Raw genomic sequence first — 26393 nt, 5'->3', positions numbered from 1 at the left:
GCCCTACCTTCCTGCTTCTTCTCTCTCTGTTTCTCTCTAAATGCTTTTTAGGATTTATTAGAGAGCTGCAGTTATTGATTGCACACCCATATGATAGCTAGGCACACTGCATTACACCTTGAATCAGAGACATGTTTAACCTAGATGACCTGTTTTGAATTTTATCTTGATGAGCAACTTTCTATAATAAAGCCCATTGAATCATTTAGGAGTGTTTTGGATCAACTTTCTACCCTTTTGCCCAGACTATACATGGTCACTGTATAAAAGAACTGGTCACTTTGTGACACTGGTGAAGCCAGCCTAAATTCATATGCTAGCTCCGGAGCATATCTAGTATACAAATCAGGCTTGGTTCACAACAAGTGGGTGTAGTACACATGAGCTTTATTAGTCATGCTCATCACAGAGGAAATATTGTTAAAAAAAGAGAGAGAGAGTAAGCCGGGGTTGTAAACCACTGCCCCGGGGAAATGGCTGTGCCCCTCTTCCCCACTCTTTCTTTGTAAAAAACAAACAAAACACAGAACAGATCCCCCTTAAACCTCCCCATCTTCTTCACCTGTGCAAACTTTTTTTCACCCAAATGCCATCTAGAAATTCCCTTTGTCCTTGCCTGGGAGTGTGTACAGTGGGGAGGGAGGGGTTTGGCACTGGAACGGACATTTAAATTAATTCAGAATTCCTGGGTTCTGGTCTGTCTTCATGCCATATGCAGATATCCTGCCATGGGGATTCCCAGGGGAGGAGAGCCCCCGTTCCCTGACCACCACAGGACAGCAGGATGGCTGTTCCAAGGCACTGGCAGGGGGTGCACATGCAGCAGCTTGCCCACAGTCCCCCAGACAACACAGCAGCTTGCCTGAAGTACCCAAGGCAAGGAAAGCAGTCTCTGGAATAGCCCTCCCTACAGTTTGCCTGCATATAGCAACCTGGCTCTGTTCAGAGCCCCCATAGCCTGACCCTCTCATGAGGGAGGTGTTATTGGGGAATTGGGATTGCTTTCTTGAATTAGTTATGCTTTGGCTGGGCATCCCCCCCCCCCACCTCCACAATGGTCCTTCTCATGAGTTGTCTGGGGGTGTCCCCATGGCCTTTCACTCTCATGCCTGGCCAGTAAGCCCTGGGTCGGGTGGCTGTATCCTTGAAGAAGGATTTCCGTTTACCCAGGACTGACCTTGGTGACCAGCCACGATTATGAGTAAGCCTGAGGAGCAAGAACCCCCAAAAGGGGATTGGGCTGGTCCCCTTCCCCCAACCTTTCAGTGAGAAATCCTCAAACCTAGACAGAAGCACCCCCTGCCAAATAATGGCTCCCCAGGAGATATCTCTGCCATGAGGAGACTCTTTGTCAGGGCCTACCCACTTGTGTGGATGGTGTAGACATGGCTTGGGCACAGCCCTTTAAACCCATTCAAAATTCCCAGGCTCAGTCTGGCCTGGTGTCACATGCAGATCTCCCAGCATGGGGAATCCTAGGAGAGGACAGCCCCAGTTTCCAGCTGCCCTGGAACATTGTGCTTGCTCTTCAGGGATGTGGGCAGGGGTGCACATCTGCACGTGGGCTGGCAGGGAGCAGGGTTCAACAGCAGCGTGGTGGCAGTCATCAAGACCAGAACAGTCGCCCAAGTACCCATCCCTGTGGCTTTCCTGCATAGAGCATTTTCTCTCGCTCCCTTTAGTCTGCTGGTCTCTTGAGAGAGCGGTCTGTGGGATAATGGGATTCTTTACAGCATACATTGCGAGTACTGCCTTGTGCACCTAGAGTACCATCTTGTGCATTTGAAATTAGTATTCTTAGATGTTTCTTCTCATGAGCAAGATTAAGGAGCAAATATCCCAACCTGGGGAAGGGGCTGGGTCCCCCCTTCCCCTACCTGTATATGAAAAAAACAAAGAACTTTGCGGATTCAGGTTCCCTGCTTGGCTCTGCCTTTTATACCTGACTGGGTCCCTCCATCGCATGCTGAATTTCCCTTTGTGGCTCTGTGATGGGTTACCCTGCTTATGTTGTCACTTGGGGTGTTTGTGCTTGTGAACATACATGACTCTTGCTCTCTTCTTCGGGAGCAAAGCACTTAGTGCCCATCTTGTTGTTCTATGTCCTCTCACTACCACTTGCCAGGTGGGGGGAGCAAGAGATAGAGTAGGAATCAGGGATACCCCCTCCCCCCGCAACTATGAAGCTTGACAGGCTGACAAGTCTGGGATGGGGCATGTCGACGTCACTGTAGCCTGGCAACTCCATAGCTGCACAGCTGACAGGAGGAGCGGGGCTGGTTTTCCAAGAGGCTGCCAGCGAGAAGCAACGAAAGCATGGAGAAAGCAAGTCCCTGGGTGTGTTTGTGCCGCCTCCTCTATGATTTGGGTTGGGAAATCAGCGCGAAACCGCAGTCATAGCCAAGTCAGCAGTAGCACATAATGCTTCAGTGGCAAAACCTCAGTTGGCAGCAAATTTTAGAGATAACTGAAGGTTCCGATTGGAGTCTGGCAAGGCAAACTGGAGGCAGATTTCAGCCCATAGCTGCTGTATCACGTGTTTAGGTGTAACAGAGTTACAACTTCATCTACGATTAATTGCTATTAGCCTTTATGTCTGAATGCATCCATAAGCCCTCTTCAAACATTATACATTTGCCCCGAAGGAAGAGGGACTCCCACCCACACCACATCACTCACCCACGCCTCCCACCACTCATGTTTAGAGCGAGGCTTGTTTGAAGAGGGCAGAGCCCTGCCCATGATGGTGGGTGCTCCCACCATCTGGATTGGATTGTCTCACAATCACAGGAGTGCCTGCCATCATGGGTAGGGCTCTGCTCTCTTCAGACAAGCCTCACTGTAAGCGTGAGCGGCAGGGTGTGTGGGTGAGTGACACAGTGGAGGCCAGACTTCCTCTCCCTTTGCTCCGCTGTCCACAACTACAGCAGGACAGATTTATAATGTCTGAAGCTGTCGATAGCAACAACCAAATCACAACACTATACTGGAGAATAAAGATAACAGAGAAAACGTTCTCCACCAGTGATAGTAGCAGACTTGTAGATCCAGCATCTAATGTTTCTTTTTAGATTGTGAGCCCTTTGGGGGCAGGGAGCCATCGTTTTATTTATGTATGTATTATTTCTTTATGTAAAATGCTTTGGAAGCGTTTTGTTGTATTTGTTGTATTTGTTGTAGCACCTCTTACTCCATGGAGGTGTTTCACAGTGTGTGCCCTTTTTTCCCCTTTCAGTCAGGTTGAGTTAGGAAGCTTTCTAAATTCTAAACTATTTTCATATTTAGACAAGAGAATGAATGCTTAATGTCCTCAATATAGCTTTGTTGAGAGTGTGATTTTTTTTTAATTGGTTACCCAGTTAATGTGTTAAAATGAGGCTGCTCAATGAATCATCTAATTGGTGGGCATCCCTTCTAAATACAAGAATGGTAGTAGTGGCAGCATAAATATAGAACCATATGTACAAGTAACCTCATAGCAAAAACAGCTGAAAAGCATGCATGTGCTTTATTTAAGGTAGTAGAGTAAATGCCCATCTCTCTCCTCTCTTCTAAACAAGTTCTTTAATTTTTCTAGAAACATTAACAATGCAATGTTTAAAATTCATTCCACAGATTCTGGTAACAAAATACTTGATGGGCAAAATCATTCCAACTAGTGCTCTTCATTTATTTATGTAAAAAACATTTTAACTTGGCTTTGCCTTTGACTTCTAACATACTGCTCATGTTCAAGGAAAGTTGTAATTCAACTCCCATCTAAATAAAAGGCAAAACTCCAAATGATGTTAATGTTAAAGGCTGAATTCCAGATGCTTCTTGCCAATGTAGTGCCTTATTGAACATGCAATAGTTATGACATGGTTGTCTCAATACTAGCCCAATTTTATGGTGGTTTGAGTTCAGAGCACTTGCTTCTGATTCAGAGACAGGATAATATTGAAAGTGAAATGACACACTAGTGTAAGCTTGGTCCCAGCAGTTCAACTAATTGTAGCCCCACAGTTGTGTATACAGTATTCATATTGTATTGGGTCGGAATCTTGAATGGGGGAAAAGTGGAGTAGTGGAATAACTACTCCACTCTTAAAAAATGCATCCCCCGCTCCCAATTAGTTCTAGCTAACTGAAAGCTGTTTCCAAATACAAGGTGTGTGTGTGTGTGTGTGTTTAAAAAACAACACACTTTTTCTTGTCACCAGGTCTCACTATTACCCCATCAGAAGTTGCAGTTAGCTTGTGGGTTTGGAAACCACTCCATATGAGAATACTTTTGACATTTGTATTAAAATATGAAACATGATGGATTTATTTTCAGGTAATGGTTAATCAATTCTAAATTCCATATTAGTTGATAGTTGACAATAACAGAATTTTGTGTGTAAAATGAAAATAAATGTATTCACTTCTATGCTTCAGCTGATTTCTGAGAGAGAGACTCAACTAAGTCCTTGTAAATAACAGAGTTCATAAATCGAGGGTAGGAGTCTCTGTGCATTAAAGTGTAGATCTGGAGTTGTGCATCATCAAAACTATGTTTTGATGGTTCCAGCATATTCCGGTTAATAACTTCCCTTACTCTGGAGTCCAAGCTCACCTGTAAAAAAGAAAAAATTATTGTTAGTGCACAAGAACATCCCTTTCTACTCTTCTGCAAGTGCTTGAAAAGGTTTAATGTGATTTTAATGGAACTGATAAGCCTGTACAGGCAGAGTGTGTTCCATTGTTGGACCAAATAAGTCTGTTCTGGTTATCTACAGAACCTTCACCACTGAGGCTTTGATACTGTTATAATGCATTTCTCTCTCTTTCCCCCAACCATCCTTTTAACCTAATGACTGTACATGGGTCAAACATAATGTACTTATTTGTGGTAAGAATTGTTTTAAAACTGGTCTCCACAGCTTGTAAGATCCAACAAGCCAAACACAGCCCAATGACCATGGTTGCAGCATATTCCAGTTGATAACTTCCCTTACTCTGGAGTCCAAGTGAAAGTTAAAACTAGCAACTGCCTCATGAACATGTGTAAGTGCTTTGTACATGCATGGATTTGTTTGAATTTTAGTCAGGAGATATGTCTTGTCCTTGTAATACCAAAATATCCTGGCTGAAATTCAAATAAATCCATGCATGTGCAATGCACTTACACATGCTCATAGGGGCAGTTGCCAATTTTCATTTCAGCACCAGTCCCTTGCACCTCATGAGGGTCCACTGTGCTCCAGAGTGTCCCCTGACCTTTGGGAAAGAGCTTTAAAGGAGCATAGTGAGTTGCCACACACAAAATTCCCAGGCATGTGCAGAAAGTCATCAATGCCACTTTGGATCATAATCTCTGTTTTTACTTCCTGCTTGGGACTCCAAAAGCAAAGGTTCTCGAGCACCCAGCAGGCCACAGCAGTACGTGGTTGATGGACTGCATTCATTTTGTGTTTCTTAAGACACTGGTTGACATCCTGGACTAATGAAGTGCTAGTGCTTCATGAGATGCACTGGTGCTGTGGGTGAGTTTCAGACTAACATAGCACTGATGCTTGGGGAGGAGCAAATTTTGACAACCTCCCCTTCCCCTGGAAATCCCATCCCTTGGAAGTCCTCCAAATATACTAGAGGGCTCCGCAGTCTTCAGGAACATATTTTTGGGTAGCACAGATGTTTTATAGCTGCTTCCCTCATACACACAAGGAAATCCTAAGTAGATTTAACTAAAGGTTTATTCAGCAGCAACTCAATTTTCCCCTCCTTTCCCATTCTGACTCCTCTGTCATACTCTCTACAAGATCCCCGCCCCCCCCCCCCGCCGGACAAATGTCCAAACAAATAAACTGCAAAAGGTTACTTGGTACAATACAACACTTTATAACAGACAAAAATCAAATTGAATTAAAAGTTAGTAACAGAGTCTTGTTGAAGTATTTTAGGTTGTCTCCTGTCACACACACTTCTCTTTACTCTTGGGTTCTCTGGCACAGGAACTGTTTGGACTTCTGGTACCGAGGATTGCCTATCCCTTTTGTCAGTCTCATCTGCGAGATCAAATCTGGAGGCAAGATCAAATTCCTCTTCAGTTCCTCTTGAGATCAGATTCCCTTCCCTCTTGTCTTATAGTATACATGCTGGAAGGTCTCTAACTGTTCCATTTCCTCCCTCGTCAACCAGTAGATCAGAATCTCCTCTGAGTTTGATTATATGTTTTGGTCCAGAATATCTGGAACATCCCTTTCTCACTTTATAAGGCAGTTGTCCTCGATTAAAGTCCCCCCACCTGAAATGTTCACTGTTTTTCACCCTGTCTCTGATCTACATACTATTTATATTTTTGTTGCTTCTCCCTTATCCAATCACAAATCTCTGCATCCTCAAGGTGAGATGGCATGGAAAGCCCTATCAGTTGTTGCCATTGGGTATGTTTGGTGGTAGCTTTGCATCCTCTCCGTAGTTCAAATGGTAATTTTCTTGTAGTAGAATGCGGAGTAGTTCATAAGCACATAGTTTCACTAATTGCCTCTTTTCAGGGTGGTTGTTGCATTGTAGCCAGTTGTAAACATTCTTTCACTAATCTGTACATTCTTTCCACTAAGTCATTCCCTCAAGGATGATACAAGGAAATAGTCTTGTGTTTTATCCCATGATTATGCAAGTATTGTTCCATTTCAAATGAGATAAGCTATGTCCTATTGTCAGTTGCTAGTTCTTTAGGAAGACCTTCTCTCGCAAAAACTGCAGCCATTAACTGGATTGCCTTGTTTGTAGTAATGTTGTCAGCAAATTGAATTTTGACCCGGAATAGTAACCATCCGGAATAGTAACCCACCATCACTATAACACACCTTTGTTTTGCAGGTTGGTTATCAAAAGGCTCAATTATATCCAGAGCAAGTTTTTCCCTAGGGACAATTGGGATACTGTACTGGAGTCAAAACTTCTTGAAAGTCTTCTGCGATTTATCATACAGCACAAGCCATACAGTGCCAGATTATATTTTCAATGTGTTTGTCCATACCTGTCCATTAAAAATATGTTCTAATTTGCCTTTTAGTCAAGCTTATGTGCAAATGACCTTGGTGGGCAATTTTGATCACTTTTGTTGTAAGGAGATTGGCCACCACCAATCAATCCTCAGCACCAGTTCATTGAGAAGGGACATCTCACTCACTACATGCATGTATAGTTGAAGATGTTCAGGTACCTTGTTTTTGCATGGCCATCCATTAATTATGTAAGGTTTAACTTCAGTAAGCACTTGATCAGTGCTGAGGGCCGCTTTCCATTCAGAAGATGTGATCACTCCATGAATGGATGAAGCTATTTGCACAGTTACTACTCCTTCAGCCTCTTTTTCTGGCATCTCCTCTTGGCCTGGAAGTGGAAGTTGAGATAAACAAGCTGTAGTTGTATTCCATAGACTCAGAAGATATTCCACTTGGAAATCAAAATCCGCAAGTCTGGTGGTCTACTTGGCTGTTCTTGTTTGACCTGATCACTGAGTAGCAAATAAAGCAGATATGGGTTTATGGTCTGACTGTAAAGTGAATTTTCTGTCCCACAAGTAAGTAAGTCCTGAAGTGCCTCACCGCCCAGAAACATGTTAGAGCTTCTTTTTCAGTGACAGAATACATCTTCGCTAAAGTCGTAAGCACTCTGGAAGCAAAGGCAACTGTAACTTCCCTTCCCTTTTTTCTACCAAGACAGCACCCAAACTATATTCAGAAGCATCAGTGGTTACAACAGTGTGCCTCTTGGTGACAACAGAAGTGAGAGCAGGGCTTTTAACAATGTCTGATTTGATAGTCTGAAAGCTAGCCTTGCAGGATGCACCCCAGCATTCCTCTTTTGAGGCAAATTGTCTAACAAATTTAAGTAATACAGAGTCCTAAAAATGTTTGAAGTGCATCATTGTTGTGTGGCTCTCGTGCTTCCCAAATAGCTTTCACCAAGTCTGTTATGGGAAGTGACTAAAATGTCACGCTGAAAATAAGTGATGCCATCCATACACCCAAAAATTGAATGCATCATTCTTTGAAATACTGAAGCTGCAGAGACAATACAAAAGGACAGTCTTTTGTATTGAAAAAGACCCTCTGGGGTAATGAAGGCTTTATTTTAGAGAACTTTTGAGCAAAGGAATTTCATGATAGGCCAAAGACAAGTCCAAAGTTCTAAACACAGAGGCCTCTTTCAGAGTAAGCAGCATTTCATTGATATTGAATAAAACCCCTGCTAACTTGGCAAAGAGGCACCTTTTAACGTGGTGATTCTCTTTATTTAGCAGGGGGAGAGTAACCGGCCCTTTCCACCCCCAGCACAGTACCTCCAGTGACTGTTGCTGGTGTCTATCTGATGTTTCTTTTAGATTGTGAGCCCTTTGGAGACAGGGATCCATCTTATTTGTTTGTTATTTCTCTGTGTAAACCGCCCTGAGCCATTTTGGGAAGGGCTCAGCCGGGGCCTAGCAAGGTTGGAGTGGGCCAAGAGACAAGATTTTTAAATGGCCCTGCCTCACTGAAGCTCAGCTCATGAAGTAAAGAAATCTTAAATGAGGTTGAATATTGGTAACAAAAAGCATAGTGTATATATATTGTAAATGTATAAATTTATACATTTATAAATATATGAATGTATATATTTACATTTTATATCCCGCTCTTCCTCCAAGGAGCCCAGAGCAGTGTACTGCATACTTAGGTTTCTCCTCACAACAACCCTGTGAAGTAGGTTAGGCTGAGAGAGAGGTGACAGACCCAGAGTCATCCAGCAAGTATCATGGCTGAATGGGGATTTGAACTTGGGTCTCCCCGGTCCTAGTCCAGCACTCTAGCAAAAATGTCTGAGAAACCAGCAATAATACCAGCATATAGATGCTCCACCATATGTAATTCGGGTTCCACGCTATTTGGCTCTAACACTATCTGTAGATCTTTCTGATGTTTCCAGCCCAATATTGAGACTCTATTTTGTGATGTATACACTTTCCCTTCTGTATTACATCCTCTGTATTCCAGGACAGGAGTGATATATCCATTTATGGCAATAGGGGAACCTCCATATCCCCATGGGTAGACATCTGAAGGCTGTAAGTGCAGTTCTGATGTACTGAGGAGTTTCTCGTAAAGTAGATGAGAAATGATAGTATATGGAGAACCGGAATCAGCCAGCATTTGCACTTTATGGCCATTAAATTTAACTTGACAATGTGGAGAAGCAGGCTCTGAGTCTGTTTCACTTAAAATGCTTTCAGGAAGTGGTTCAGCTGCCTCCATCCTTATCATATGGTGCATATGTAATGGAGTGGAGAGCAGACTTGCAAACCTTAGCAAAGTGCCCCCCTTTTGCATCTGTTGCAAGTGACCTTCTGTGCAGGACAGTGAGCAAAATTGGCTTTGGGGGGTAGCATTGGTAGCTCCTCTTTCTTGTATTGCCACTTTCTGGGGAGAAGATTGGGTTTGGACGGATCTTGACTGAACAGCCTGGATCTCAGGAGATTGGGTAATGTTCAGCAATCACATTCTAAGTAGGGTTGGAATGATAATCTAAGGCTTGAAGAGCAGCTTCATAAGAATTGGCATCCCCTTCCAAGTTGGCAGCAAAGGGCAAATGATTATATTTTTTCTAGCCTTCAGGGCCCAGACAGTGAAGCAAAATAGCCTTCTGCTTTGCTGGAGTAAAATCAGGGCTCTGTATGGCAAGGAGGTAATTGCAGAAATAGGACCTCCATTGTTTCCAGAGAAGAGCAGATTCTCCCAGGGTGGACAAGAAAAAAGGTGGTGGTGAGACTTGAGCCATGCTGTAGTGGGCATCCAATGAACAACTGAGTTCAGGACTGAGGAGGAAAAAAGTACCTTCAGGGGTCCTGCAAGCCAAAAAGCTGGAGAAAACAATTAGCAGCAGCGATAGTAGAAAACTGTGCAGGAATGTAGGCCCAATGATGCAATGAAATGAGGTTGCAGGAACATTCACAAGATGTGCAGGTTCGCAGGCTTAGCTGATTCAAAATTTTGCTGCCAAACATTTTTTTTATAGCTGCTTCCCTCGTACACACAAGGAAATCTTATGTAGATTTAACTAAAGGATTATTCAGCAACAACTCCATTTTCTCCTTTCCCTCCCCTTTCCTTTCTGATTCCTCCCCCATGCTCTCTACAGGAAACCCCCTGGGGCAAAGGTCCAAACAAACAGCAAAAGATAGGAACATAGGAAGCTGCCATATACTGAGTCAGACCATAGGTCTATCTAGCTCAGTATTCTCTTCACAGACTGGCAGTGGCTTCTCCAAGGTTGCAGGCAGGAATCTCTCTCATCCCTATCTTGGAGAAGCCAGGGAGGGAACTTCATCCCCTGAGGGGAATATCTTGCAGTGCTCACACATCAAGTCTCCCATTCATATGCAACCAGGGCAGACCCTGCTTAGATATGGGGACAAGTCATTGGTAGCAAGCATTGGTAGCTAAGCAGGGTCTGCCCTGGTTGCATATGAATGGGCTTCTCCAAGATAGGGCTGAGAGAGATTCCTGCCTGCAACCTTGGAGAAGTCTGTGAAGACAATACTGAGCTAGATAGACCAATGGTCTGACTCAGTATATGGCAGCTTCCTATGTTCCTATGTTCCTCCTGTTCACCGATAATATGACTGCAATATATCACTAACAGAAGCTTGGCATTTTTTAATGTTTATCTTTTGTTTCTTGGTTCAGTCATTTTGGAATAAAGGATACTGCCAATGGTCTGAGAAAGATTACAAACCTCTTTTGGGGAAAGAATGGAAACGTAATCTTCATATATCCGCCTTGCTTTTTCCTGAATGATACTTTTGTTGGATTCTCGTTTGAGGTCCTCACATGCCATCCAGAAAAGCATGTTCTCTTCACTGAATTCTGTTCGGAGGAACTCCCTGAAAGCATTCCTGCCTGCAGGGGTTCGCATTAATTTGTCAAATGAGTGGCCCCAGGCATTTACTTCTTCAAGAGTAGGAGTGGAGCTTGAGTAGGAGAGAGAAACAGCATCACAAATTTAACAGTCTAAGAGGAGAATTTTGGATCCCTACTCTAATTATCACAAAGTAACACACACACTGTGGCAAGTCTGACACTTGTAACATCTTATCAGGTGGGAAGGAGAAATTTGCTACTCATCCATGTGTATTGAGAAGCCCAAAGGAGTGTCTCACAACTTAGCAGGAGTTACAGATCAGCTTACTACATGGTTCAATGTATTCTAATACCTATAATAGTTTTGTTGATTTAACAGAACAGTACTACCACATCCTGCCATGTTTCCCTAGGATGGAAACCATCTTATGTATCTGTTCCAAATGGTGGCTGATGTTATCCTGGTGACCATATTAGGAACATTAAGGCTCAGCTGCATCAGATCAAAACTCCACTTCATCCAGCATCCTCTTCCACATAGTACCCAACCAGATGCCCCTAGAAAGCCCACAGGCAGAGCCTGAAGTTGGTATTATTCAGTTGATGTTGTTCAGTGGACTAAAACATGGAGGTTCTGCAAAACCATATTGGCTATCAGCTATTTTTTCCTTATGAATACTGCTCTGTTAACAAAACATGGCAATGGTGAATGAAACTCTTAGAAATGTCTTTGGAGAAGAAGAAGAAATGCTTTCATTAAGCCCTATTCAGACATTACATTATATGTGCATATTGGTGTCTGTAAACATTTACATCTCTTTGTGTGAATAACAATATATGAATTTATTTTAAAAGTGAACCAGGTTGTAGGACCCCTCAGTTGCAACATACAGATCAGTGTACTACTGAATATGACTTGAACGTAATATGACTTGAACGCAGTGAATAGGACTTTAGTTTTCTGTATTTCCTGAAATACATGGAATCAGGCATGCATGTATTATGTGCTGGTAGGTATGTGTGTAATACTCACTTCAAGGTAGGCATCTAGATGGACTGATGCTAAATGTTAAGTAAAAAAATAAGCCTGTACTGGTTCTTACCTTTCTTCGCAGCTTGGGATGATGAGTTCATGCGATGCTGCTCTTGTTCTCTCATCTCGATTCCTAACTGTAAGACTGTAAGGTAACAAACATAACTTCATCAAATTGAAATAAGGGGAAAATACTGTGTGGTTTTGAATCTGTTCCTCAAGATTTCAGAGAAGTAATGCCTGAACACAGGTTTCAACCCAGATCTGACCGGTATGAGGCTCACATAATGTTTACTCCACATTATTCCTTCTGAACCAGTTCTATGAACTCTCTGTTGTCTCTCAAATATGCTATCAATCCCATTTTCAGCCTCCAACAACTGTACTTCTGTTTAATCCTACAGACCTGCTTGCCTTATCTGAGAAAAGTAGCCAAACTGAGGGAGCTCTGACCAAGCAGCTGCTCCAATGCAAGTCTGTAAAATTAAATGGTAAAAGAGCCACCAACTATGAAAAGAAAAGCTGAAAAGGAATTTACTAAGATGAAAACTCACTAGCATCCTGACGCAACAACCCAAAGAGCTGTGAATGCTCACGTGTGCAAAGAGCTCTTATATGATGAATGGGCTTCCTTGTAACTGCAACAGAGTGGGTAGCTCTGCATGTGCATCTGATTGGAAACAGGATGTGCATCTCCCTCAGCGGAAATGAACAAGTTCTATTGTTGCCCTCCACCCTTGGAAAAGCTTACTGGATTGAGGTGGCTCTCTGAAAGGAAACCCTGTTGAAATCAATGTAATTTAGATGGACAGGGGGGTGGGGGTGGGGTCAAAACTGTCATGATGTGGAAGAGATAATTGTAAGCTCCTGACTCTTCTTAAAAATGAAATAAAAACTTTGTATTGCAGCTGAAGGGAATTCTGCTTTTGATTTGAAGTGGTCCTAGAGAGGGGGAACGTCACCTTAAGTTGCGCAGTGGGGAAATGCTTGACTAACATGCAGAAGGTTGCTGGTTCAAATCCCTGCTGGTATTATATCAGGCAGCAGCAATATAGGAAGATGCTGAGAGGAATCATCTCATACTGTGCGGGAGAACGCAATGGTAAACCCCTCCTGTATCCTACCAAAAAAACCCACTGGGCTCTGTGGGCGCCAGGAGTCAAAATCGACTTGACAACACACTTTACCTTTAGAGAGGAGGAGGTTATTTGTTTTGTTTTGTTTTGTTTTGTTTTGTTTGATCTATAAACCACCCCATCCAGAGGCTCTGGGCAGTGCACAGCAACTTTTAAAAAGACATAAAACCCACAATTAAAACAATGCTAAAAACAATATAAAAATTCAGAAATGATTAAAACTATTTAAAACCAATTAAAATACTTTTAAAAACAGCAACACTTTATAAGCCTTGGAAGGCCAGGCCAAATAAATAGGTTTTTAGGGCTCTCTTAAAGGCCAACAGCCTAAACTGTGGATATCTGCTGGGAGTGCATTCCACAGACCAGGAGCAGCTGTAGAAAAGGCCCGGTTCCAAGTCACCACCAGACGTACCGGTGGCAACTGGAGACAGACCTCTCTAGATGACCTCAACGAGTGATGGGGATCATACTGAAGAAGGCGCTCTCTAAGGTAATCAGCTCTCCAAGCTGTTCAGGGCTTTAAAGGTAATAATCAACACTTTGTATTTCGCCCAGAAACATATCGACAGTCAGTGCAGCTGTTTTAAGACAGGCATAATATGGTTTCTCCGGGTAACCCCAGAGACCAATCTGGCTGCTGCATTTTTTACTAACTGAAGTTTCCGAACTACGTACAAAGGCAGCCCCACGTAGAGCACATTGCAGTAGTCAAACCTGGGGTTAACCCTTCTCCCCTGTGCCCCCAATCTAAATTGTGCCCCCCAAGCTTCTGTTAATTCTTTTTGTGGGGGAGAATACAGAAGTTACCTCCATATTTTTGTTTCCCAGCAAAGCTAAAGTGTGTGTGGGTGTGTGAATGAAGTTGGGAAAATAGCATGGGGGGAATGGGTTAAATATGCCCTCCCCAAAATCTCAGCCTTCTGTGGCAGATTAAAGTGTGCAATATAGATTACAGAATTATGGGCGCTACCTTCACAAGAAGTGTGTTGTGGGTAAGGTAACCTGAGAGACAGCAATGGGTTCAAAGCCGTTGAGTGAACTTCAAAGGGAATAGGAATTTGCACTTGGCTTTCCTGTGTCTGAAGTCATCTGTCATTTCACATTGACTCCCAAATTCAGCCATCAGAAACCCAGATTTATGTGAACCATGGAAAGGAGCCCTAGTATTATTACACTATGGTTTGAAAATAATCTAGTGAAATTGTCCAAGACAATCTGCACCACCATTCTACAATATTCCAGACTGAGGAGTATGGGGATCATAGTCCCCCCTCCCCTTTTAAAATGTTGTATTTATGCCTCGCCAAGTAGCAGCTGTGCCCTTTTTAATTTTGACGTGATATAAGAAAGGCTATAATTGCACAGCTAAAAAAAAAAATCATCAGTCCTAAAATGCTGATGAAAGGGTGGGGGCACGTTATGGCTTTAGTCAATCAAAGCCCATCTGGGGGCTGTTCTTCCTTCTTAGTTTTATCAAGTGATTACTTTTTTCAAAGTGCTTTCAATGTTGGAGACTGTACTCTGGAATGCTATTTCTGTTCCTATTCATAATGTTGTTCCTTGCAAATCATTTTGGTTATTTAAGGAAATGCTTTCTATGGATCGGGATTATAAATAGAGCATCAAATTGCTGCTTGTTTCACATTTCTCACTATTTGAAAAGAGTGATTTCTGAGGAAATAAACTATTTTAAAAGTAGGAAGTATTTTGCTTGAAACCTAGTCCCGAGCTATTCTTAAATCTAAGCAGTCATTCTTAAGCATCCTGAACATAGAATAATTTTTAACCATCAGTTGAGCAACCATTTTTCATCTCTCATGTTACTTGTGAATCCCCAAAAGTAGATTAAAAAAAAATTGGATAAAATAGTTGTGAATTTTGTATCCAGTCTAAAGATGGAAAATGAAGTTTCCATTATGCAAGCATTTGGTGTGTGTGTGTGTGTGTGTGTGTGTGTGTGTGTGTGTCCCTCCTTTGTCATAGAAGTGGTACACAGGGAGCCAGCTGGGACTTAAAAAAACCATGCTTGATAACAACCGTATTTCAGTGCTTAGTATCTGAAAGGTGATAGACCTTGCATTTAAAGAAACTGTTACACTGGCAAAATCTATTTATCAGTTAATTCCTGAAGTAAACAACTGTCACCTTGGAGAGGAGAGCTGGTCTTGTGGTAGCAAGCATGACTTGTCCCCTTATCAAAGCAGAAGGTTCCAAGTTCCCTCCCTGGCACCTCCAAGATAGGACAAGATTTATTTATTTTTGTTAATAGGACAAGATTTTTTTATTGAACCAACAAACTACCAAAGCATACAGTATGTTGCCAAAGCACAATTATATACAAAGTAGTTGTTTGTACATTATATATCTACAAAGATTTACACACAAGGATTTGGAGACCCACAGGGTTATACAGTATATGCAGGCAGTACTGTAACTTGGGGATGGGGGATTACAAGGCACATCAGGTAATCGGGGTGGGGGGGTGTTACGTCCAACGTCCATTTCCATAATTTGTCCCATTGCTGTTTAGAAGAGATACACTTGTCTAGGGCTGAAAGAGATTCCTGCCTGCAAACTTGGAGAAACCGCTGCCAGTCTCTGAAGACAATACTGAGCTAGATAGACCAATGGTCTAACTCAGTATATGGCAGCTTCCTATGTTCCTATGAGGGATACAGCCCTACTGAGTCTGTCCAAACAATTCTTGAACTGTCCTGTGCCAGGGTAAACTTTTTTGACTATTCTTGAGAGAGTGTTTAGAATGCATGTTTTGTAGCCAGGACAAGTCAGCTGGGGAAAGGATTCTTTCTCAAGGGCCACTATAGTAATATGGCAGTGAGCACTGCTCAGACCTCGTAGATATTGGATGTAGGCCAGGCAGGCTCACCTGTGGACCCAGTCCTGATGCCTTTTTGACACAAGGTAAGAAGATCTTAAGGGAGGTTTGGCTGGCAGTGACCAAGAGAGGGCTTTTTCAGTTGTGAATCTCAATTATGGAATGCTCTTTCAGGGATGCTCACCTGACATCTATTTGATGTCATTTTATTGCCAGGCACAGACCCTTCTTTATTTGCTCAGGCTTTGAAAATAACCTTAATTGGGTTTTAGCTGGAATCTATTCTGTTGCATTGCTTGGCTGTTTTAATCAGTAAAATGTGTGTGCTGTCAAGTCACTTTGCCAGCATGGTGTAATGGTTAGAGTGCTGGACTAGGACCGGGGAGACCTGAGTTACAATCCCCATTCAGCCATGAAACTCACTGGGTGACTTTGGGCCAGTCACTTCCTCTCAGCCTAACCTACTTCACAGGGTTGTTGTGAGGAGAAACCTAAGTATGTAGTACACAGCTCTGGGCTCCTTGGAGGAAGAGAGGGATATAAAATGTAATAAATAATAAAATAAAATAATGTTGACTCCTGGTGCCCACAGAGCCCTGTGGATTTCTTTGGTAGGATACAGGAGGGGTTTACCATTGCCATCTCCCACACAGTATGAGATGATGCCTTTCAGCATCTTCCTATATCACTGCTGGCCGATATAGGTGTTTCCCACAGTCTGGGAAACAGTACTTCTTGTTTTAAATAGTTTTTATTGTGTGATATATTTAAAATATGTTTATGGCTGTGTGTGTTCATTTTGTAAATCACCTTAATAATGGAAACATTGGGTGGTTTCACACAAAGTGGAACCTACTTACAAAATCGGTAACCAGCTTATCTGTGACTGTCAGAACCCATGCCAAGGTAGGAACCTGAGGTTCGCTTGGGGCTCAAACCAAGATGTGCAATTAAGATTTGAAGTTGAGTGCTGTTCACCCTGAGTTGTGCATTGCTTCTCAGCCTACCCACTTTATGAACCTCTAGTTTGTTCCAGGTGTTGGAATTATTGAGGACCAATGGCTGCAAGCCAGTTGATGTAAGGAAGGCTTGCCAGTGAAGGGCAGTGCACGGCAAGCTGGGATAGCATCCAGGACGGGTTGGGAAGCCTGGCCAAGGAATGTACCTCTGCCTCATCTCAACTATTCCCAACAAGCCAAAATATGTGATTGTCCACAGTGCTAGTTTCAGCTTCTCTCCATATCTTGAGACTTCAATTCTGTGTTATGTGTAAACAGCGCCATTGTGTGTGGGGCAGAGGAGGGAGGGTTATAAATCATTGGTCCACTCAATAGTAGCTTTGGCTTTCTGAAATGCTGGCTTCTTAATGGGTGAGCTAGGGAATCATTCAAACAATAGGGTTCTTTTCTCCTGTACCAGACTTGATCCTTCTAGGACAGGATGGACAGCAGCTCCCCGGCCTCTGGATCAGCCAGGGATCCTTCCAGTCCTACTCTCTGAAACTTGTAACTGGAGATGCAAGAGACTGAACCTCAGAGTGGAGTCATACAAAGCATCTGCCTAGGCTTATGGATCAAGACTGTACCTCCAGTATATGGCTAACATGTCAGAGAGCACAACAGTCATCAATACATAGAGTCAACATTATTCAGATGAGATTTGCATATGTATGTATTTCCAGGGGATTTAAGTAATGTTGAGGAATATTATGTGATTCCTTTTCACTTCAAGTCTAAGGAAAGCTTGTCAAAGGGCACATTTTCTCTCCCCCACCCCCACCACTGCCATTGCAATAGAGTCCTCTGATTACCCAAGGGGTGTGTGTTTATGTTCCCATGGAGACTAGCAGTGATTCTGGCCCCTCCCTTGAGATGTGAACATGGTTGAAAGGCATACCAGGAGCAGCTGCAACAACAGCACCAACAGAAGCAGCAGGCATTGGAGCCTCGATTTCCTACCCCAGCCTCTTCCTGCGTGGAGCTCGGCATCTCCTGGGCCACAGATGTTTGCCGCTTGCGCATTTCCATCCGCTCTGATCCCATGGGCTGCAAGAGGGGAAAATTAGGAAGCAGATTAAACTCTGTGGGAAAAGCCAGACACCAGTTCCAGTAAGATGCTCTGCTTCATTCACAATATTTCCACCCTATGGCTTTCTTGGTGGCTGTTAATGGGAGGTGTGGCCTCTTTAGTCAACAATCTCCCTTAATCCATGCTCCTAATTGGATCAGGAATGCTGAGACATGAATGCCTTTAAGTCTGCTATGGCTGCATATCATCATATATTTTAATTTGCACAGTGCTTCATGCCGCAGCATAGCTTTACTGGGGACAGTGGGGATGACAAAGATTCACAAGGTCCCCTGCTCAAGAGACCCAGCTGCAGTTCAGAAGGTTGCTTCTTCCCAACCTTCTTGGAAAAGTTGTACTGGGAAAGGAAGAAGAGGCCAGAGAGGGAGCACTTCTTCTTGCTCAGTAGGGAAGATAGTTGTAGACAGAAGTCACTCTGGGCTTTCTCCTTTTCATGTTGAAATTAAAATTTAAAAAGTGGGGGTGTGGGTGCAGGCTGGTGGTAGATGGACTGGCAGCAGGAAGCTGTTATCTAAAACAGAGTATGGCTTCTCTGGAACTTATTTCCCAAGAGATTTGTCTGTAGTGGAAGAAAGATCTTCCCTTATAAAGTATCTACATTGCAGTTTCCTTTCTCACAGTTGCATGATGTTTGCTATTTTGTTTTTTTAAACCAGACATCATGGCAGTTACCAAAAGGAATTTTTGGTCTGGGGCAGAAAGTCTGTGAACTTGCAGGGATGTAGCAATTTTGCACACACACAAAAGGTTTTTTCTAAATCAGATCAAGATGGGGATTGCCTCCATTTTATAACGAACTCAAGTGATCACTTGGCAGCAATATTTTTAAAGAGCTAAATGTAGCTCCATTACCAACAATGAGGATCCCTCACAATATCATATATGTTTGGAGTGCAATTCTTGGATCGTGCTGAACTGCACATCGCTTGGATCATGTGGTGTGTCAATGACAGCCCTGAAAAGACTGCTGTGATGGCCTTGTGTGGTGCATCTTGGATTGGGTGGTGTGACTGCTGGGGACAGTAAACTGATTTAGGTTCCCCTTGACAAAACAAAAGTGAATGTGTCTTTCATCCAAGTTGTAGTGTTACACTGTTATGTTAGTTCTCCCCCCTTGTGTCATCCCATCTCATCTTTGTCTATGTAACATTCATTTAAATAGCTTGTTTGGGTATTCATTGGCCATTTGGAGAAGTTAGCATGTGCTGATTATCATAAATTATGTATGCCTCAGATAATGCTGTGTGAACACAGAAAGAAAAGTATCAGATGCCTTAATAACATCCGGTTTCATTTTTCTGCATCTGCTTTCAGTACATCTGCACTGAAAACCTCTTTAGGTCATATACCAGTTGAACTGAGCCAGTGTTGATGCAGCAGATGTTTTGTTGGACTTGGATGAAGGAGACCTGTGCAGCTTCCTGGGTGACCTTGGCCAGGTCATGCTTGCTCTACCTAACCTACCCCACCTGTTGTTGATTATGATTACATGGCAGAGCATGGGGTGGGGAGAACTATGACCCCCTTGAAGAAAGGATGGATAACATTATACACATATTATTCAATCAAACAACCTTGTGAAATGCACTAGAGAGAATATTTCCACAGATAGTCCACTCTGGTGGGGATGGTGGGAGTTGTAGTTCAATCAGATCTGGGGACCCAAGGCTGAAAACTCCTACTTTATGCAATTGACTGAGAGAATGGTAGTTTCTAAAATAAGCTGAAATAAAAATCCCAACCAGCAAAGTCCAGAATTTCCCTGTTGGCTTCCTCCTTTGTTGTAGATGTCCCCTGGCAGCCAATTGTTTAGAGAGAACTCTGGGAATGGTGCATATCCGATGCCTGCTGAAGCTGAAAAGGGCTCTGTGTGTGCAGGACTGACAAGATGATTGGGCCCAGTCTTGATTTTCAATAGTACTTTGGCTCTCACAGTGAGCGAGAGCTATAATAAAGCAGATGGTATATTGTTATATGTTGCTTTATTCCTACTTACTCTTGTTCCTAAATTAAACAGAATTGATCTTGAATGCAAAGGCATGGAGCACAGGTTTGCGGGGGAGGAGGGGAGTACAGCTTCTACTTGTTACATAGCTCTTTTTGTCCTCGATGAACCCAATTTGGTCCGTGCTAACTGGGCAAAGTGGTGGTACTTAAAGTGATTGCTTTCTTATTTAGCAGGGGCAGAGCCACTGTCCCTTCTGGGCCCAGCATTCTAAGAAGGGCATTGATAAACTGCAATGGTTCGGAGAAGGACAACCAAGATTGTGAAGGATCTGGAAACTAAGTCCTATGAGAAATGACTGAAGGACCTGGGCATGTTTAGTCTAGAGGGGGAAAAGACTATGGGCAGGGGAATATGGGATGATATCAAATATCTGAAGGGCTGTCACATAGAAGGAGCAGACTTCTTCTGTGTTGCTCCAGAGGGCAGGACTAGAAACAATGGCTTGAAATGACAAGGATGCAGATTTAGGCTAGACATGAGAAAGAATCTCCTAACTGTAGGCACTGCTTAGTTCGACAGAGGAACAGTTTGCCTTGTGCAGTGGTGAGCAGGGCTTGCCTTCATAGTAAGGATGTGCACAAAACCTGTTTCCCTGGTTTGGTTCAAGTCAGAACTGGGCTAGAACTGAACTGGGAAAGTTCGGTTTTGGCACCCCTGAATGAGGGCCTGGCTTGGCTTGAATTTGAGCCGGTTTGGGCCCAGTTCAGGGGTGCCGGGGATGTTCTTTGTTTTTAAATGGTGGACATACTGCCTCTGAGGCACTCGGGGAGTGCTGCTGGTGGCTACGGGGTGTGTGTGTGTGTGTGTCCTCCGGCAGTTCTCCCCCCCCTCACTGGCCTCCTTTCTGTCTTCCCTGGGCTATTTTGGGCCATTCCAGACCTTCCTGAGGTGATGGTGGCCATTTTGGAGGCCGACGTGCATGTGCCCTGGCCATTTGGGTGGCTGGGTCATGACCCGACCATGCAAATGGCCATGGTGTATGCACAGTGGCCTCCAAAATGGCCACTGTCATCTCAAGAAGGGCCAGAGTGGCCCAAAATGACCCCCCCCCCCGCAGCCATGGCAGCACCCCCTGGCAAAACAAAAGGGAACCCCTGAACAGGCCATCAGCTGTCCCGGGGGGGGGGGGGGTTGAGCTCGAGGGCAAGCTGTTTCGTACATCCCTACTTCAAAGAGGTTTTAAAACAATGGCTGAACAGCTATCTGTCAGACGTTGCAGCAGTTTCCTGCACTTAGGGGGTTGCCTCGAAGTTCCTTCCAGCTCTAAAATTCTATTATTTCCCTCAGCCCAGCATAGCTTCTGCAGTGCCTAGTAGTGCACTAGTACATGTGCCTAGTATACATGTGCATGCACTATGTGTGTGCACATGCATCTAGTCTCCATGAACCATGTGATGAGTGCTGCATATGTGGTTTACAGTCTGGCATAAGGAATTGCATACATTGTTTGGGCATTCAAACAGAGTATTCCCACGCATAGCACCCTGTTGTACATGAGAATCCAGCAAGTGATCTGCATCAACACCTGCTTCTCTGTGCAAATATGCTTTGCTGGATAGAGGTTTTAAATGTTTTCAACATCTCCTGGAAAGTATGCATTTATAATGAGTTAACATAGAACGTAGGAGCACTACATTGTGTCTGTAGCTCTTGTTTATTACATTTGCAAAGATCACACTACCCTTTAATTCCCTAAAGCCCAAATCAACAAATTGCACAGGCATATGCTGCACTGGAAAAATGTTCATAGTTTAATTGCCAACATTTGAGACTGCTTGTTGATTAAAGTGAAGGATGTGCTTAATAGTTTTGTTGAATTGGGATCTCTATTCACAGTTTTCATGCTCATAGTGGGGAATGAATGCTCATAGTGAGCATTCACTATAGTGAGCATAGTGAGCATATCATGCTCATAGTGAGGGAATGACTTGGAGGGTCATCCAGTTTGTCTTCTATATAGGACAGACCCAAATCATATTATATGAAGGCCCCTCTCCTCTTGTCTTTTTTCATATACATGACTTCTGTTTTTACCCCTTTTGCAGTGAGGATAGGAAACATTGTTAGAATCCCCCTACCACAAGCTGTGTTTGAACCATGATAATCAACAGCCCAATGTGTTGCTATTAAAATCTTCATCCCATTTACTAGATACCAAAATGATGTTTTCCTTAACTATGCCTCAGTCTGCTTGGGATATATGTGGAAATTGATAAAGGCATTAAGTACTTTCAACAGCATCCAGGGTACCTGAAACCTGACAGGTGCCCTCTGAAGACTAAGCATCCCAGGTAAGGTAATGGACACTGATGGCTCCAAGTTTGGGGGAGTCATTGGGCAAGATGCCTTTGGAACCTTCCCCACTGCCAGTGAGCCTTCCTTCCCTCGCACAGCAGCTTCTCCTCCAGATCCTCGGGATGCCTATCACCCTTGCTGTTGCCCACTCACTCATCAGGAAACCATTGAACAGATGAGCAAAACAGTAGGTGCCTGTCCAGAGGAACAACCACTGCCTCCCTCTCTGGAAGAGGCAGAGGGCAGGTAAAAAGCAGTGGCTGAGTGCTTACTGTACCTGAGCAGGTGGGTGGGCAAGCAAGCAAGCTAGGAGGCAACAGAAGGTGAGACGCAGCTTGTGGCCCTTCCAGGCATTGCAGTCTGAATACCAGTTGCAGGAAAGCAATGGCAGGGGAGGGGACTTCATCTCATGGTGGTGGGCTTCCCAGAGGCATCTGGTGGGCCGCTGTACAAAATGCGGGGTGGGGGGGTGGACTAGATAGGCCTAAAAGGGCCTCATCCAGCAAGGTTCTTCTTAAGGTTCAGCAAGGATGCCAACTCCTGATGTGACAGCTCTAGTAGCCAACTAATTGAAACATGTGCTTTGTGATGGGAAAGCACTTTTCTGTTCAGTACAAACAGGAAGCACTTCTATTAAAAAGTTAGAACTGAAGATTAGGTTTCCTATCCCCATTTTAAAAAAACCTTTCCGATGATCATCAGTTCTGAAGAGCTCTGTTCTTTCATATGTATCCAAGCATTGCTTTACATTTCAAAGGCAATGCTGCTACTTGGCACTGTTACACACCCACATAGTAACAAAGAGCTGTATACAACCTTCTTTGCTAATAATCCAAAGCCTGTCTTTAATTTACACAAAATCTATTTGACAGCAATCTCACAGCATGAAAAGAGTTTAAACAGGCAATTATTTGTTCAAATTTAGGTTGCTTTCTGACACTCACACTGATCCTGAAAGTTCTGATCCTCACTGAGACCAGCTCTATTTTAATGTTTTCAAAGTGACAGTGTTTTGTTTTGTTTTAATCGTTGAGCTGAGGAGGCAGCTGTTGAAGCTATTATTTGCAGAGCCTCATCCTCGTTAGCATTTTGGGATCTCTAGCTTTATTATTTATTCTAGAAAAGCAATACTTTTCTGCCCATACAGCATCCACAAGATCACATCCAGTGGAGTTGTTCAGGGTTCTGAGGGGCTAGTACTTGCCCCTCCTTTGAATCAGAATTTGGAACCATCAGTTATCCTCTGTGAGATTTTTAATGAGTCTGTAGTGGATAAAATCTCACATATTTGGGCCAACAGACTCAGACCCCACAATTACTGCACTGTATCTGATGTGGAGATGTCCAGCAACTCCTCTTATGTGGTTAGGCTAGATCACTTTCAATTTGTGACTCCTGAGGATGTGGACAAACCTCTTGGAATGGTGTAGCTTATTACCTGTTCCTTGACCCTTGTCTGACATGGCTTATACTATCTAGTGGGGCGGGGGGGAGTGTGCTGTCAAAGACCTGATGGATATTATAAATGCTTCTTTGAAGGAGGGCAGGATGGCAATCCTGTCTTAAGGAGGCAATCATTAGAACTCTTCTGAAGAAGTCTGCATTGGATCCCACAGAGTTAAGCAGCTATAAGCCTGTGTCCAACCTGGGCAAGGTAAGTGAGAGGGTGGTGGCCTCTCAGCTCCAGTCTTGGAGGAAATGGATTTTCCAGACCCATTTCAAACTGGTTTTCAGGTGGGATTTAGGGTGCAGAATTCCTTGGTCAGCCTGATGGATGATATCCAATTAGGAATTGTCAGAGGGAGTGTGACGCTGTTGATCTCTCGGTGGCTTTCAGTACTATCAATAGGTGAAGAAAAATGAGAAGCACCAAATACAGTAGCAAATGAAGAGACAAAAATTTGAGCCCAACATGTTTTGGCCGAAGGTTCCTTCAAAGGCAAACTGGGACACATAACATGAAGGAGGTGAGCTGGTCTTGTGGTAGCAAGCATGACTTGCCCAATAGGCAAGCAGGGTCCACCCTGGTTGCATATGAATGGGAGACTAGAAGTGTGAGCACTGTAAGATATTCCCCTCAGGAGGTGGAGCCACTCTGGGAAGAGCAGAAGGTTTCAAGTTCCCTCCCTGGCATCTCCAAGATAGGGCTGAGAGAGATTCCTGCCTGCAACCTTGGAGAACCTGCTGCCAGTCTGTGAAGACAATACTGAGCTAGATAGACCAATGGATAGACTCAGTATATGGCAGCTTCCTATGAAAATATACCATCATAAAACTCATAAAACTCATGCGTGGTGTAGTGGTTAGAGTGCTGGACTAGGACCAGGGAGACCCAAGTTCAAATTCCCATTCAGCCATGATACTAGCTGGGTGACTCTGGGCCAGTCACTTCTCTCTCAGCCTAACCTACTTCACAGGGTTGTTGTGAGGAGAAACTCAAGTATGTAGTACACTGCTCTGGGCTCCTTGGAGGAAGAGCGGGATATAAATGTAATAATAATAATAATTAATTATAAATTAAAATGTTAAAATATACCATCATAAAACTCTTAAAACACAATAATATTAAAATGACCTATTTGAAAATTATAATCCTTGTACACTTACATCTTATCCAATGTAATCCTGTTTTAAAAAACCTTTCTTCAAAAACAGGAAACAATTTAGAAAATTTAAAATCAAAGTTGAATTTTACAAACACGGTACTTGAACGAAAATAACACTGAAAAACATGCCACTATTTACATCTTGGGCTACCAAAGTTGATGGAGCACTAGCTGCTATCTTACTAATGTGAGTGTGTTACATTTCTCTATTTTCCTGCAAATTTATACCCTTAGATAATGTCCCAGCTGTACTTGCCTAACCAACTCTTGAAGTCATGCTACTTAAAGGAGAATAGGCTTCACTTGAGCATAGCCGCAATATCTAACTCCTCATATAAACCACCTGGAATCAAAATTTTTCATTCAAGAATCTACCAAGCCTCCCTCCTGAGTAAGATTATATCATAGCCAAAATTAATCTTTTCAACAGCCCCAAAATGTAAATCTTTGTAAGAATGCTTGTGTTCCAAAAAATGGGCCACCAAAGGGGCCCCATCTTGGCACATTTGATATTATTGAGATGCTCTCCAATCCAGTTCTTTAAACCTTGATTATCATTTAAACCTTGATCCCAAGTGGTTCAAATGAGGGGTTACGTTTTTTTCATTGTTTTTTTAGTGTTATTTTTGGTCAAATACTGTCTTTCTAAAGCTGAGCTTCTATTTTAAATGCAAGATGTAAGTGTACAAGGATTATAATTTCCACAACAGGTTTTTTTAAAATATTTTTAAAAATAGAGTTTTATGATGTTACTAGTGTTTTCAAGCCCGTTAAAATAATGGGCGCTAGTAGAACTTTGTTGCCGCCTATCTCCCCCTTCTCTGGCTGCAGCGCGCCCTCCTCATTCATTTTAGCGGCAGGGCTGGTTCCGCTGCTGTCGGCTCTGCGCTTCCCGGTCCCCGCTTCTCCTTCTTTTGTGCCGAGAGTCAACATGGGCGCCATTATGTTTCCGCCGCTGCGGTCGGGATGGTCTCTTCTCCCCGCTCTCATCTCCCTGCCGCTGCAGCTTTTTATTCCCGCTGTTGCCATCTCTGCCCTCCTGGTCCCCCCGCGGGCCCATCTTTCCCCCCTTCTCTTTTCTCTCCGCCGTTTCCACCCCCCCCCGCTGCCGCCTCTGCCCTCCCGGTTCCCCAGCTGCCGCCTCTGCCCTCCCGGTCCCCCTGCTGCCGCTTTTGCCCTCTCTGTAGGCAACATGTCCTCAACATGGCCGCCCGTGTCTCGGCGGCCGTATCTTTCTCGGACGTTCTGGGCATGCGCTCCGGGCATGCCCAGAATGGCCGAGAAAGACACGGGCCTCAAAGACACGGGATCACACTCAAGCACTTTATTATAGAGGATTAGCTGACCTGGCATAGAGCATCTGTGCCTCTAGTTTTCTGTCTCCACCCCATCCCTTCAGCTGTTCTCTCCCCACCCCCACCACTTCTGCCCTGGCCACCACCTTCTCTCACTGGGCGGCACTTTCTCTCACTGCCTGGTGGCCACCACTTCCTCACACCAGGCGGTGCTTTCCCCGGCAG

At 43.6% G+C, this 26393-nt stretch overlaps 1 protein-coding gene across 2 annotated transcripts in view; it reads right to left on the bottom strand.

Moving 5' to 3' along the window:
* Positions 1-3547: 3547 nt before the first annotated feature.
* Positions 3548-26393, bottom strand: part of RGS20 (regulator of G protein signaling 20) — a 33332-nt gene continuing 10486 nt past the window's right edge. Inside the window, exons 2-5 of one of the 2 annotated variants that reach the window (XM_053313528.1) lie at positions 17773-17921; positions 11972-12046; positions 10744-10978; positions 3548-4597 (exon numbers count right to left, since the gene is read on the bottom strand). In XM_053313528.1, the coding sequence (XP_053169503.1) occupies positions 4409-4597; positions 10744-10978; positions 11972-12046; positions 17773-17921 (648 nt within the window). In that variant the 3' untranslated portion in view covers positions 3548-4408. The remainder of the gene's footprint in view (positions 4598-10743; positions 10979-11971; positions 12047-17772; positions 17922-26393) is intronic. The other variant, XM_053313529.1, reaches the window with a different exon arrangement.

This window comes from Hemicordylus capensis, chromosome 4 (assembly GCF_027244095.1).
Source record: "Hemicordylus capensis ecotype Gifberg chromosome 4, rHemCap1.1.pri, whole genome shotgun sequence".
In the NCBI taxonomy this organism is placed as follows: Eukaryota; Metazoa; Chordata; class Lepidosauria; order Squamata; family Cordylidae; genus Hemicordylus; species Hemicordylus capensis.
This window is presented reverse-complemented; position numbering and strand designations above follow the sequence as displayed.